General features: G+C 31.5%; 1 protein-coding gene across 3 annotated transcripts; it reads right to left on the reverse strand.

The window, feature by feature from the left end:
* Positions 1 to 2,771: 2,771 nt before the first annotated feature.
* LOC111407579 (probable E3 ubiquitin-protein ligase RHB1A) lies at positions 2,772 to 11,866 on the reverse strand. 3 transcript variants are annotated; one of them, XM_023037164.1, is made up of 6 exons: positions 11,740 to 11,866; positions 11,165 to 11,267; positions 10,029 to 10,160; positions 3,503 to 3,935; positions 3,285 to 3,394; positions 2,772 to 3,177 (listed from the first exon to the last, which is right to left on the reverse strand). In XM_023037164.1, the coding sequence occupies exons 3-6, from the start codon at positions 10,095 to 10,097 to the stop codon at positions 3,145 to 3,147; spliced, it is 645 nt and encodes a 214-aa protein (XP_022892932.1). In that variant the 5' UTR covers positions 10,098 to 10,160; positions 11,165 to 11,267; positions 11,740 to 11,866; the 3' UTR covers positions 2,772 to 3,144. The 3 variants fall into 3 exon arrangements, with proteins under 3 accessions (XP_022892932.1, XP_022892931.1, XP_022892933.1); XM_023037163.1 differs by lacking the exon at positions 11,165 to 11,267; XM_023037165.1 differs by lacking the exons at positions 11,165 to 11,267; positions 11,740 to 11,866 and adding an exon at positions 11,644 to 11,725.
* Between the last annotated feature and the right edge of the window lie 329 nt (positions 11,867 to 12,195).

Below are 12,195 nucleotides of genomic sequence, written 5' to 3' on the forward strand. Positions count from 1 at the left end.
ACCCTTACATTTTTATGTTTATGGTCGATAATACCCTTAAAATTAAATTTATTTCAACTAAATTCAATAATTGTTAAAATTAATAATATTTATTTTTAAAATTAAGTCAATTAATTTTTAGTAAACACTATTATTATTAATTATCAGTATATGATTAATAAAAACTTATATAAAATCAAAATAAAAATTATAATAATACTACATATATAATTAACATGAAATAACACAGACTATTAAGTCAATTAATATTAATATATAAAATTTATAAAAATAACAAAATTATATATACAATTAAAATTTTTTAAACCTAATATTACAATTAAATTTTTTTAAAATTTGTGATTTTTTTAAATATTTAATGAATATAAACTGTGCATTGATTTTTGCATTTTAATATTTACATTCGTACATATTTTACTTTTTAAATTTATTTGACGTATTTATATCCAAACAGATCAAGTACGAACTTTGTTACGTTGAAGTAAGAATTTTATAACGTATTTGAAGCTTTCATTCAAAATAAAGCAGAAAATATAAAAATTCAATTTTATGAATTTAAGTATGTCAGATGTTTGTAGAAATGATAGAATTTAGTAATTTTTTGACATGCTTGCTATTTGTTAGTTCAATTCAATATTTGATAATTTGAAAATTTTTGTTTTTTATCCTCAATGTTATTCTTTTTTGTAACTTTATTTCACATTTCACATTTGATTTTTTATTTTTATTTTTTGTGTGGAATCTAAATACAAATCAATTTTACCAAAAGAAGTTTCCAAATACATTAGTGCCAAATGATATCCACCACATAGTTAATATTGAAATGAAATAGTCCAGTGATGCTCTTAAGGAATCTAAACACATTCAATAATCTTTACAATGGAACAAGAATGATTTGTTGTGATTTCGATAAATATAATATTCATTCAGAAAACCCATCGGATAATATGCTGGAAATAAGTTTTCCACCTGCACATTCCATTAACTCCAACAAATGATGTAGGATATCTATTCAAATTCAAGAGAAAACAATTTTCGATATATCTATGCTTGTAACTACCATTAACAAGGCTCAAGGACAAAAAATGTATATTATTGGAATATATATTTCTAAATATATATTATCTCATGGGCGACTATATCTAGCGCATTTTTTGTGAAGTTTCAATACAAACAATAAAAAGTCCTGGTAAAAGGTTAAAAATAGAAAATAAAAAGAATAAAAGGGGTTGGACGTTGACAAAAAATACTGTGTACAAAAAAAGTTATTCTAATGAAAATAATATATTTCAATTTATTCAACCTCTATATACACAATTTCATAAAAAAATGTGTTATTCCTATATATTTCTTTTAACAATTTAATATTTTACTTTAACAATATCTATCACTTTCAAAAACATTTTTAGTTCTTAAAAAGTATTACTCATATCATTCATCCAATACATTAGATGTGCAACACACGTACTTACTACTAGTTGAATGAAGTGGCAATTGATGTGCTAGGAGAACCATGCAAGGATTCATGGGGGAAAAAGTTACCTGCAATATTTATTGAGTCTTAAAAATTTAATCTTATCAACAGGAGTAGTGAAGTTGTAATCACGATAAAAATTAATGTCATATTGGACTAATACATAATTTTACCATTTAACATGCCTCGTAAAACAATGACTTTGTTTGAAGATATCATTTCTAAAACTCGACTGCCCATTTGAACGACTATCTTTTCATGTTGTACCAATAGATGTTTCAAGGGAGGTTAATCAACAAAGCAAAAATGATTTACTTGATTGAAGGACTTGAAGAGAATAGGAATAAAGTAATTTGTTTCAATCTAAAACGAGTTACACTGAGCTAAAAACTGAACATAATAATATACAAGTTCAAACTGTGTTTCCCAACTATACTTTATGAGCACATATTAGCCAGTATATTAAAACAACCAATAAGGCATTGATCCATTAATGCCCATATCACTGCCACACGGAAAAATACAGAAGGGATAATTGCATCCTTTCTTCCCGAAGTATTGTCAACTTAGCAAATTAGTCAAATCTCTAAAAGGAACAAATTAAATTTCAAACTGTGTTTCCCAACTATACTTTATGAGCACATATTAGCCAGTATATTAAAACAACCAATAAGGCATTGATCCATTAATGCCCATATCACTACCACACGGAAAAATACAGAAGGGATAATTGCATCCTTTCTTCCCGAAGTATTGTCAACTTAGCAAATTAGTCAAATCTCTAAAAGGAACAAATTAGTCCTCATCCTTTCGATATGGCTTCAGAATTAGTCTCAAACACAAAGTTTACCCGAATTTTTGCTAAATCATCACGTGGCTCTTTAAAACCATCGTTCACTTCAAATTTTTTAGCACTAAGACAAGTTAAAAAACAAGACTTAACTTTCTTGAAGTCGAATATGTGAGTGTCTCAATATTTTGACAGAAATATAGATTATTTCCATCAATGGAGATTAAGCCCCATCCTCTAGAATTTTATTTTCTTCCTTAACTCATTTTCAATTGCATATTCTCTCAATAGAATAATTTTATATATAAATCCAATTTTTTTCCCAACTTTTTAACCACGCATTCTTTAAATCACCGTTACAAAACTCATTTTGCCCAAAAAGGCTCAAACAGGGGCTGATTGTGCAGCTATAGTAAAATGTTGAAAAACCAACTGCTCATCGAGCAATGGCCAGGGGACAATGATGAAACTTTTCGATGTCATAATGACTATGCATATACAGACCGAGGACAAAAGATGGCATTGGCTCAGTGATCCCTACAATTTACAAACGGAATTGGAATCCCAAAAAAACAAGAATTTTGTACAAAATATTGAGACTGTTTATACACAAACTCGGGCAAAAAATGCATTGATCCATCGATCCCTACCAGTTCCACACTAAACTGGAATCCCAAATATAAGAAATTTTTACAAATATAATGAACATACACAAACCAGAGCAAAAAAGGCATTGATCCAATCATCCCTACCAAGTAAAAGGAAAAGAATAAAAGCCTCACCAAAGAAAAAATTAACAAACCTATAGCTTCTTCAATGCATTTAAATTGTCAGATGCTCCAATTGCAAAAACTATACCCGAATCACAGTATTCCAGCTGCTACACATCAATAGGAGGACTGAAAAACGTTTCCTGCATTGAAGAAAACAATATCTTCATAGTACTATTGAGGTAATGAACCATGTTACATTAACAAAAGATCAACCAACATAAATAGGACTTGAAAACTTTTCGCAAACCTGATCACACACAGGACAAGTATCACTTCTTTCCATCCACTCGAGAATACAAGCAAGGTGAAAATGATGATCACATTTTGTGATGAGTTTTGGATTCTCAGCATCATATTCTGTAGGCAGAGAGAAAAAAAGTTAAGATTTACTTCTTTAAGTCCAAACAAAAGGCAACACAACATGTATAAATCAGTAGTTGCAAAACAGTAACTGATTCATGTCACCTTCAAGACAGATGGGACAAACATCTTCCTCATCCTGTAGAGATGAAACGAGAGGTTCACTGGACTTCTCAAGATCATCTTCATTTTTTACTTCATCTGATGCTGTCAGCTCAATATTCAATTGCCCCTTTTCACCAGAGTCTGAGTTTTTTACTTTTGTGTCCAAAGTGCTACCAGAGTTAGTTTCCTCAGCAGATTCTGCATTTGTATTCTCCACAGCCGGTTCGGTCTTGTTTCCAGAACTATCAAAGTCCCGGGATGGAGTATGAGGGCATGCTACATGTGTATCATAAGGTATCGGTGCAGGCGGCGGCCTGTAAGTGTCTGGGACTGAGGTATCGAGATTGGTATCAACCAACAGCCCTGTAGATAGAGCAGAAACTGTTTCATGGTGAGATGACAGAGGTTCACGCTCCTCTGACACTCTTGGATACTGCAAAACAAGTGGCATGTCCACTTAGAAAATTAGACGATTTTGGTGAAGAACAGTTCATCAGGGTTATCAACACATATGCTGTGTACATAAACGTCATTCCAAAGAAGGGTAAGACTGGACTTAACTCTTAGCACTACATTTCATTAGCATGTGTATATATACAGTTTAATGGTTAAGTTCATTGAAATAGAAAAAAGTTAATTTGTTTTTGCCTCGTCAAAAATTCAATAATTGCGAATGGAAGTCAAGCGACTTCGCTGCAGCACGCTAAACAGGAATGAAAGGAGACTATAGAACTTGTTGGTGAGTTCTGCTAAATAAAAAATGCAGTGCATTACTACATTATGTTTTCAGTAGTATATTTATGGTATTCCTATATAATTTACTTCCAAATAATTGTTCAAAAAATTAAAGGCTCTAAAATTTCTAATAAATTTCACAGGTAACACAAAAATAAATAAATCTTGAAACTTTGCCCAGTTTAATAAATTAATTAATTTTTATAAATAACAAAATCACTAACATAATTTACTATGAGGGAAGTGATTTATATTTTTTTTATAATAAACAAAACTGAAATGGAAGTAACTGTTAGTGTTTTGTTATAAATGGAATCATAAAACCTACAGAATTATTAGAACGCCCTATGATGGGAAACTTCCATGAACTAATTATTTCTAACAAAAACTGATTAGGATAAATTTTCAAAAAGTATCATTGTAAAATGTGTTAAGAGTAAAGAAGAGATATTTACCGTGTAGTGGTTATTAATTAAAAAACCTTATGATAAGTGTCCACTTAAATTGTATTGTAAACGCTAGAGTAAAGGTATTTTTTAATAGATATATAAATAAAATTAAGCCCCTATTTGGTTCAGCTAAAAAATTGATTAAAATCCAAGTCAAAGTCAATAATTAATTTTAACTGCATATTTCATGGAATCCACGACTTTTAACCATATATTTTATCAACTGTTATCAAAATCTACAAAAAATCTAATTTTCTAAATCAAATAGAAGCTAAGGATGTACACGATGGAATTGTCAAAAGTTCGAGATCTAGAGATAATAGTACTAAAGAATTTCCCATTACTAAAGGCCTGTTTAGGATAGATTATTTTAACATCATTTTCAACTACACATTTTATATCTATGGGATCCACAACTTTTTCCCACGTTTCAATCATACATCCTCAAAAAAAAAAAAGGGAAAAAGCTTTAAGGCTTCAATGTAATCGTGGATAACTTATGACGCATATCGAATGTGAGCTCCCATGGTGGAAGCTTCTGATAACATAATTTAATTGATGAGTTGATGAGACCATGGGGTGGATAATTTGTAAGTTTAAATTTTGGAAAGCGCTTTGGAATCTAAAAAAGGAGAACCAAGGCCCAATACATAGGTTGTCATTTTAGTCCAGATAAGAACAAGAATAACACTAGAGTCATTCTACATCATCTTGTCGTCCCAAACAATAGCTTATTTAAATATTTAGGTTCCGTTACAGAAGGAAAGAAGGCTTAATGAGCATGTAAAGGATACAAGAGAGCAAGTTGGATGAATTAGCGACGTACTACAAAGATTTTATGTAATATAACAGGCATACAATTGGAATTACTAGAGGTGAGGTAATGGAGATAGAGATAATATTTTAAAATAGAGATCAATTCAAATTATGTTTGTTTAGATTAGATTTAATTAATTTTAATAATTATCTAAAGTTCTAGTTTATTCCCCTTTTCTTCTTGTTCTTCAATTGTTTATTGTCAAATTGTTACATTCCTGCGTCAATTTAGCATCAGAACCTGTCGTTTTCCTTTGACTTAATATCTTTCGTCCTGAAACCCAACAATACCAACCATCACACAAATAATCAAATCATTATCATACACAAATTCAAGAACAAAATAATCAGGTAACATAACACTAGAAGTTCCCATTTTTTTCCTTTCTAGTTTTAAAAAATCGGCCAGAAGTTTCAAAAAATGAAAAAGAGGATTGATTACTTTTGTTTTTCTACTTCTTTAATGAAAAAAAAAAAAGAAAAAAACTCTCTGTCTTTGAATCCACCAATACAATTCAACTGACAAAACCAACTTCCCAGATACATCCGATTAAATATCCATCAAACCCAAGTTCATATCATCCATCAGACCTTTTTAAAACATACCTAAGTAGTCAAATCTAGTAACCTAAACACTAAACCAAACCAAACCTCAACAGCCTACACCCAAGCCCATTAACCACAAACCTCCCAACCCATCACTATCATCATCATCATCATCATCATCATCCAATCAAAACTCTAACCAGATCCCGCAGTCGACAAGTCCAAGACAAATGTTTTGGCAATAAATTTTTGTTCTGCTTTAGTTTATTGAAAAAATGAAAAAAAAGGGAAAAAAGTTGTTCATCATTACTGTTCAAAGGTAGTGCTTATCCGAAAAAAATTGACTAATGTTTGTAAGATCCGTGACCTATTTTCTTCCGATTTATTGAATCAACAGCTTAGCAACATTCAATTGCAGCAGCCCACTGTCACTTGTGTGCTCGTCCACCGTAGCCATGTCAACTTGAAGATGATCATTTGGACACTATTTTAACGATCTTTAGTTCAACAAATATTCAACTCACAAAAACCTAACAAATTTTTAAATACACGGCCCATCATATTTCTATCAAGCCCAAGTCCAAATCGTCCATCAAATCCTTTTAAACATAACTCACTCACCCTGAATAACCAAGCCCAAGTAGCCAAATCCAGTAGCATAAACACTAAACTAAACATCAACAGCCCACTAATTATAAACCTCCCAACAAATCAGTAAAATTATCATCCAATCAAAATTCTAACTAAAAGCTTGAAGACGATGATTTGAACACTCTTTGGCTCTTTTGAGTCTTGTGAGGTATCAATTTCTTTTATACTAAAAACATGTTATTTATGTGTTTTGCCTTGTCAAGTTTTTATTTTAAAAAGGTAAAATATAGCAAAATTAATTTGAAAAAATTCTTTGCCTCGACACTCACTCTTAACATCATGTACGATCTATATAACAACTCTTATACCTATTATAGTATGCTTTCACATTCCCCTTATCAATACAATTATCCCCCTCCAGAATTATGTTGACGACATTCATTATCTTTCTAAGCACGTTCCATTACAACCGTAGGACTTCTATTGTTGGGTTGGCACAAGTCATTTTTGGATTGACTTGATAATTTTGAAAGTTCTCTAATTTTCAGAACTTGATTGACTCCCCCAAAAATATTTCATGCTAATTATCACTTGTCAGTTCTGCAAGGAGTTATTGAAATCATTTTTACTTAATATCGATAATCTAGGTCAATACTGTATCACTTAGTGGGGACGAAATGAAACAGATATTAAGCAAAAAATATGCCCCCATGTGTAATCAAACTCAATTGTAAAATCATTTATTTATTTATTATTATTATTATTTTTTTTTTTTTGCACAGTAGACAAGGTATGTCCACTATTAGCAAAAGTATCGAGCTCAATTTGAAGAGCTATTCACAATTATGATATTTATGAAGCTTTCCATGTCACAATGTCTAGGTTTCTAAATGATTTAAATCCTGATATCTTTCTTGATGCAGACATACCAACTTTTAGAGTATTTCCTTCTTACTTCGCCAAGCTTGTATAAGATAGGCCACCACCCTTGTCTCGATAGTCACTCCCCAAGTTTGGTTATGTTACTCCTCTTCTTGAAGAAGAAAATGAAGTTTTTGTTGTCGAGCTTATTGAATATTTTGATTAGGTCTGGACAAAACTCTCAAACCGAATCGGACCCGACCAACTGAACCGAACCGAACAATTCTTTTTAAATTAAATACCTGAATAGGTATTCAAATTGAGAATCAAAGGGTTCGATTCAGTTCTCAATTTCGGATTAAGAACCGAAGAACCAAATAAAAAGCAAATCTCCCTAATTTTTAATTTATTCATTTTAAATAAGCCAAATTATTTTAGTTTTTAAATAAATTTATTAACTAATTAATTTAACTTAAACCCAAAAATATGATTTCCTATTTCTAATTTTTAGTTTAAACTCAACTTAATCAAATTGACCTAAGTTTTGCTCAAATCTGTTATTCCACCATAGGGCTATTTCTATCATTCTGGAGAAATTAAATTGAAACTCAACTGCGCCTCTTTTATTTATTGTGAGCTTGTTATCTTCCTATTTTTATAATTTTAACAATCAAATTTATGAAAAACTCAATAAAAAGATAAGCAAAAGACATATAAGGTTGAACTACATTATTTTGTAAGAACAAAGATTGAACGTGTCATTAGTTGAATTAATGTAGCTTTGTAAATACTAAAAGATTTAATTATAGTACAGAGCTTGGGAAATGAACCGAACCGAACCAAATGGAATCGAACCCCAACGGTTCCAAAATTAAATTTAGATCCAATAATTCCACTTACTAAATACTTGAAAATTTCGGGTCCGTTTTAGTACAAAAGAGAATCGAATTGAGCCGAACCATGTCCAGCCCTAATTTTGATAATGAGGATGAGAGTTTCGACATAAATTACCATGACACAGTTGAAGATTTAACTATAGCGTTCTCACCAAAGGCAAACAATCCATGTGTCCTCAAGCTTACGCCAAAATTAATATTGTCTACTCCTCTGTATGACTTTCACATTGACTTTATTTTGGTGTTATCTCAACTGAGTGATACTCCCCAGGCAGCCTAATTTTTATCCAAGACAAGTATCCGCTTGCATACTTAGGAACTTCACATTCACAGGCACAAAAAGATTGCAGTCAATTAACCAATGATCGAGTGACATTGCTTCTTCAACCCAAATCAATGAATCTCTTAAATATCCTACTAATTACCATCAAATTGCTTTAGCTCCTCCATTTATGGTCAATGATCTTAATTTTCATGCCAAAATAAAAGAAAATTATTTTCAATCATGCGACGCATGAGCTTGCTTTTGATGTGAAACATAAGCTAAAAGTCTTTAATGGTGATTATTATACCTTATTGCATGTTTTTGGACTCGACTTCCTAAACATGTTGAGAAAAAATTATTGGATCATTCACATAAAAGCAATCTAGGTTACTTGTCATCACACTAGAATGAAAGCTATGTTCTCAATAAAGCATAATTATTTTCTTATTAGGCCCATTTAAGCCTTCGATGCTGCAATCCTTTGTTTTTGCAGGTAGATCTACCTATGAATCCCTTGTGCTCCTTATTATGCAATGCTAATTGAAATTTCCTGGATGAATTGCATAAGTTTTTGCTTTTTGAAATTTTTTGTCCCTACTTGGTTAGAAAGAGAGATCGTCCCGTAGATCATATATATTTAGGGGATGATTTGCAAATTTGGTTGTCGTTATATGATCAATTTCATTATTTGATCCAAATGAAAGATCATCCTCCTTGACTAAGAAGTTGCAATCTATCCTGCCGTCACGTTCTTTCAGCCAGGAAGAAATGATGAACATAGATATAGAATTTAGATGTGATTTTAAAATAGAATTCAATTCAAATTATGTTTGTTTAGATTAGCTTAATTTTAATAATTAGATAAAGTTTTAGGTCATGATATATTATTTTGATTTTAGCTTCTTTGCTCTATATAAAATTTTTTTATTCATTGTAATATGTACTCTTGAATATATGAATAAATAAATTTTCTCTTGCCCTAATTGCTTCTTCTTCTTGAACCTCCTCTCTCTTCTCATTCTTCAATTGTTCGTTGTTTAATTGTTATGTCCCTAAGCCAAGATGTGTATGTGATTATCATAACCTGGAGGTAGAGTTTTGTTCAAGAAAACTCATTTGGTGGCGGTCAAAGACATGACTAAAGACTGAAATTGCCAAGTCTTCAAATTATGAGACTCGATCTAATTTGTAAAAAGGGAATACACATCAATGCTTGGTTTAGATTAAGGAAACAACCCAACTACCATAACAATTGTACAGCACAGGAAAATAACCACCCAAATAATCAGAATATTGTCATTACCTTGAAATTTGATTAAAATTGATGCAAAAAGAGCATCTAGCCTGAGATAAGAAATAACACTTACATGATAGAATGGTGGTGAAGGGTTAAGTTCGGCAGTCTTGGGTGCACAGCAGCAACAACAGCCACCCATGTCTATTTATTTATTTTCTTATCCACCTGAAACTACTAGCACTTTGCTCATTGTCTCCCTTCCCTACACATGAAAAGGAAAAAAATCAGAAAAAGCATGATCAAATCATTCTAAAAGCCAAAATGGAGAGACTGGCAATGTTCAGTCATTAATGATATGGAGGTCAGATAAAGCAAAAGGCCAATGTGATATAGCATTCAATAACAATACCTTGAAGATAGCCAAAAAAAAAAAAAAAAATACCTTGAAGATAGACAAGATTTGGAGTTCAAGAGGCTGAGTATCCAAAGAATTTAAAGCACAGTTCATTTGCCAATACAAAGAAGTTGTGATGCTTACATAGCCTATATCTAGATGTCATAGCTAAATTCCGGAGAAGTATATTATGAAACTAAAAGTAGGAGGCCAATATTTTACAACCATAGGAGGTAAACTTCAATCAAATTTTGGGGAATACATTTTCTACGTTCAGAAGACAAAATATGATATACTGGTCGTAACACATTCCTCTTCTACTAATTAGAGGACATGGAATACAAGAATTCTAGTGTCTATCGATTCCAATGAAGATTCCGAAACCCTAAGAGTTGACTAACTTTTTGCTTCTGTTCGATACAAGATACAGAGTTTCAAACTCACAAAAATATCATCACTTCTCCCATCCTATCATTTAAAGAATATTAACTGGCGATAAAAGTGAGTCACTTTCACAATCACCCAGAACACCGATTCATTCATCAGAATTTATTTATTTATTTTTGGCACCTGATGACCACAACTCTCATATTCATGTCCAGAAACTGCAGGTATGTGAAATCAAGGGCATAAGGATATAAATACGACGACATAAAAATTTGATCAAATAAACTTCAGAAAATGAATCCTGAAAATCAACAACAACAATGATTTTAATTCATGCATATAACCTGATAAGTGAAACATTAAGACCAGTGCCGATAATTTAAAAAATAAATAAATAAATAAATAAATTTCAAATTGAATTAGGAAAAGCTACAAAGGGCTTTTAACTGTGATGGACTTCAAAAAAGAAAGAAAACAAGAGTGACCTGTTAATGGAAATTCAAATATATTCTGTAAACATAGTACTTGTACGTCCGCTTGGTCAGAACTAATCTCATTACCACACAACAAACGTTTCAAAATCATCCCCTAATCACAATAACATAATGAATTAGTAAATGAACAAGTCTACAGATAACAAAACTTCGCCAAACATTAATTCCCTGCAGTAAATACAACTCTGACAACTTAAAGACGCTAGCACACGGGCATAAATACAATAGCCTCAGAAATCGGACAAACAATCTTTGAAGCATTAAAATCAGCAGCTCAATCAATGAAAAATCTCAAAAGCCCTAACTAGATATAGAATCACTGACACATAAAATCCTAAAACCTACACGAAACTTCGTAGCCGCAATCAGCTATTAAATTCACAACAGTACCAATTACAAAGAATCAACCAATATCAAAAACCAAACAAAATTAGAACCGAAACAATCGAAAAGAGAATCAAATTCAATACCCGCAGGTCAATTACACCCACATATATACACGCGCGCACACATGTACACAACACGTAATATCCAAATAAATACATGCGAAGGATATGGATGTATACCTTGTGTTTGTGATGATTGATTTAGTGAGGAGGCGTGTTTGTGCTTGTGTGTGTGTGTGTGTGTGTGTGTGTGAGAGAGAGAGAGAGAGAGGACGGTATCAGTGGCAGGAGGACGACTTGGAAAGTTGGCATCATTTGAACAATTTGATTTAAATAATAGATACTTTAGAAATAATTGAAACTAAGGGCTCGTTTGTGTAATGAAAAATACATTCGTTTTATGGATTTTTGTATCATTTTCTCGACAATTTGTACTGTTAATGTGTATTTGATTGACATGAAAAATATTACTTAGAAAAGAAAATGTTTTTCATTTTTTGTGAAAAATAAAAATCATCTACCCAAGAAAAATATTTTCCTTAAAAACAAGGAAAATTAGGCATATTTTCAAGAGTTGGAAAATGTTTTTCATGGAAAAAAATAGCAATCAAACACTCCAAGTAGAATTTTAGGTGG

This window comes from Olea europaea, chromosome 13 (assembly GCF_002742605.1).
Source record: "Olea europaea var. sylvestris chromosome 13, O_europaea_v1, whole genome shotgun sequence".
Taxonomy (NCBI): Eukaryota; Viridiplantae; Streptophyta; class Magnoliopsida; order Lamiales; family Oleaceae; genus Olea; species Olea europaea.

Excerpts from the sequence above, each read along its gene's own strand:
- LOC111407579 (XM_023037163.1), bottom strand. The coding sequence starts at position 10,097 with ATGGGTGGCTGTTGTTGCTGCTGTGCACCCAAGACTGCCGAACTTAAC. Across the intron at positions 3,936-10,028 it reads CTTCACCACCATTCTATCAT|TATCCAAGAGTGTCAGAGGA; the intron begins GTAAGTGTTATT and ends CTTGTTTTGCAG. Across the intron at positions 3,395-3,502 it reads TTGTCCCATCTGTCTTGAAG|AATATGATGCTGAGAATCCA; the intron begins GTGACATGAATC and ends CTCTGCCTACAG.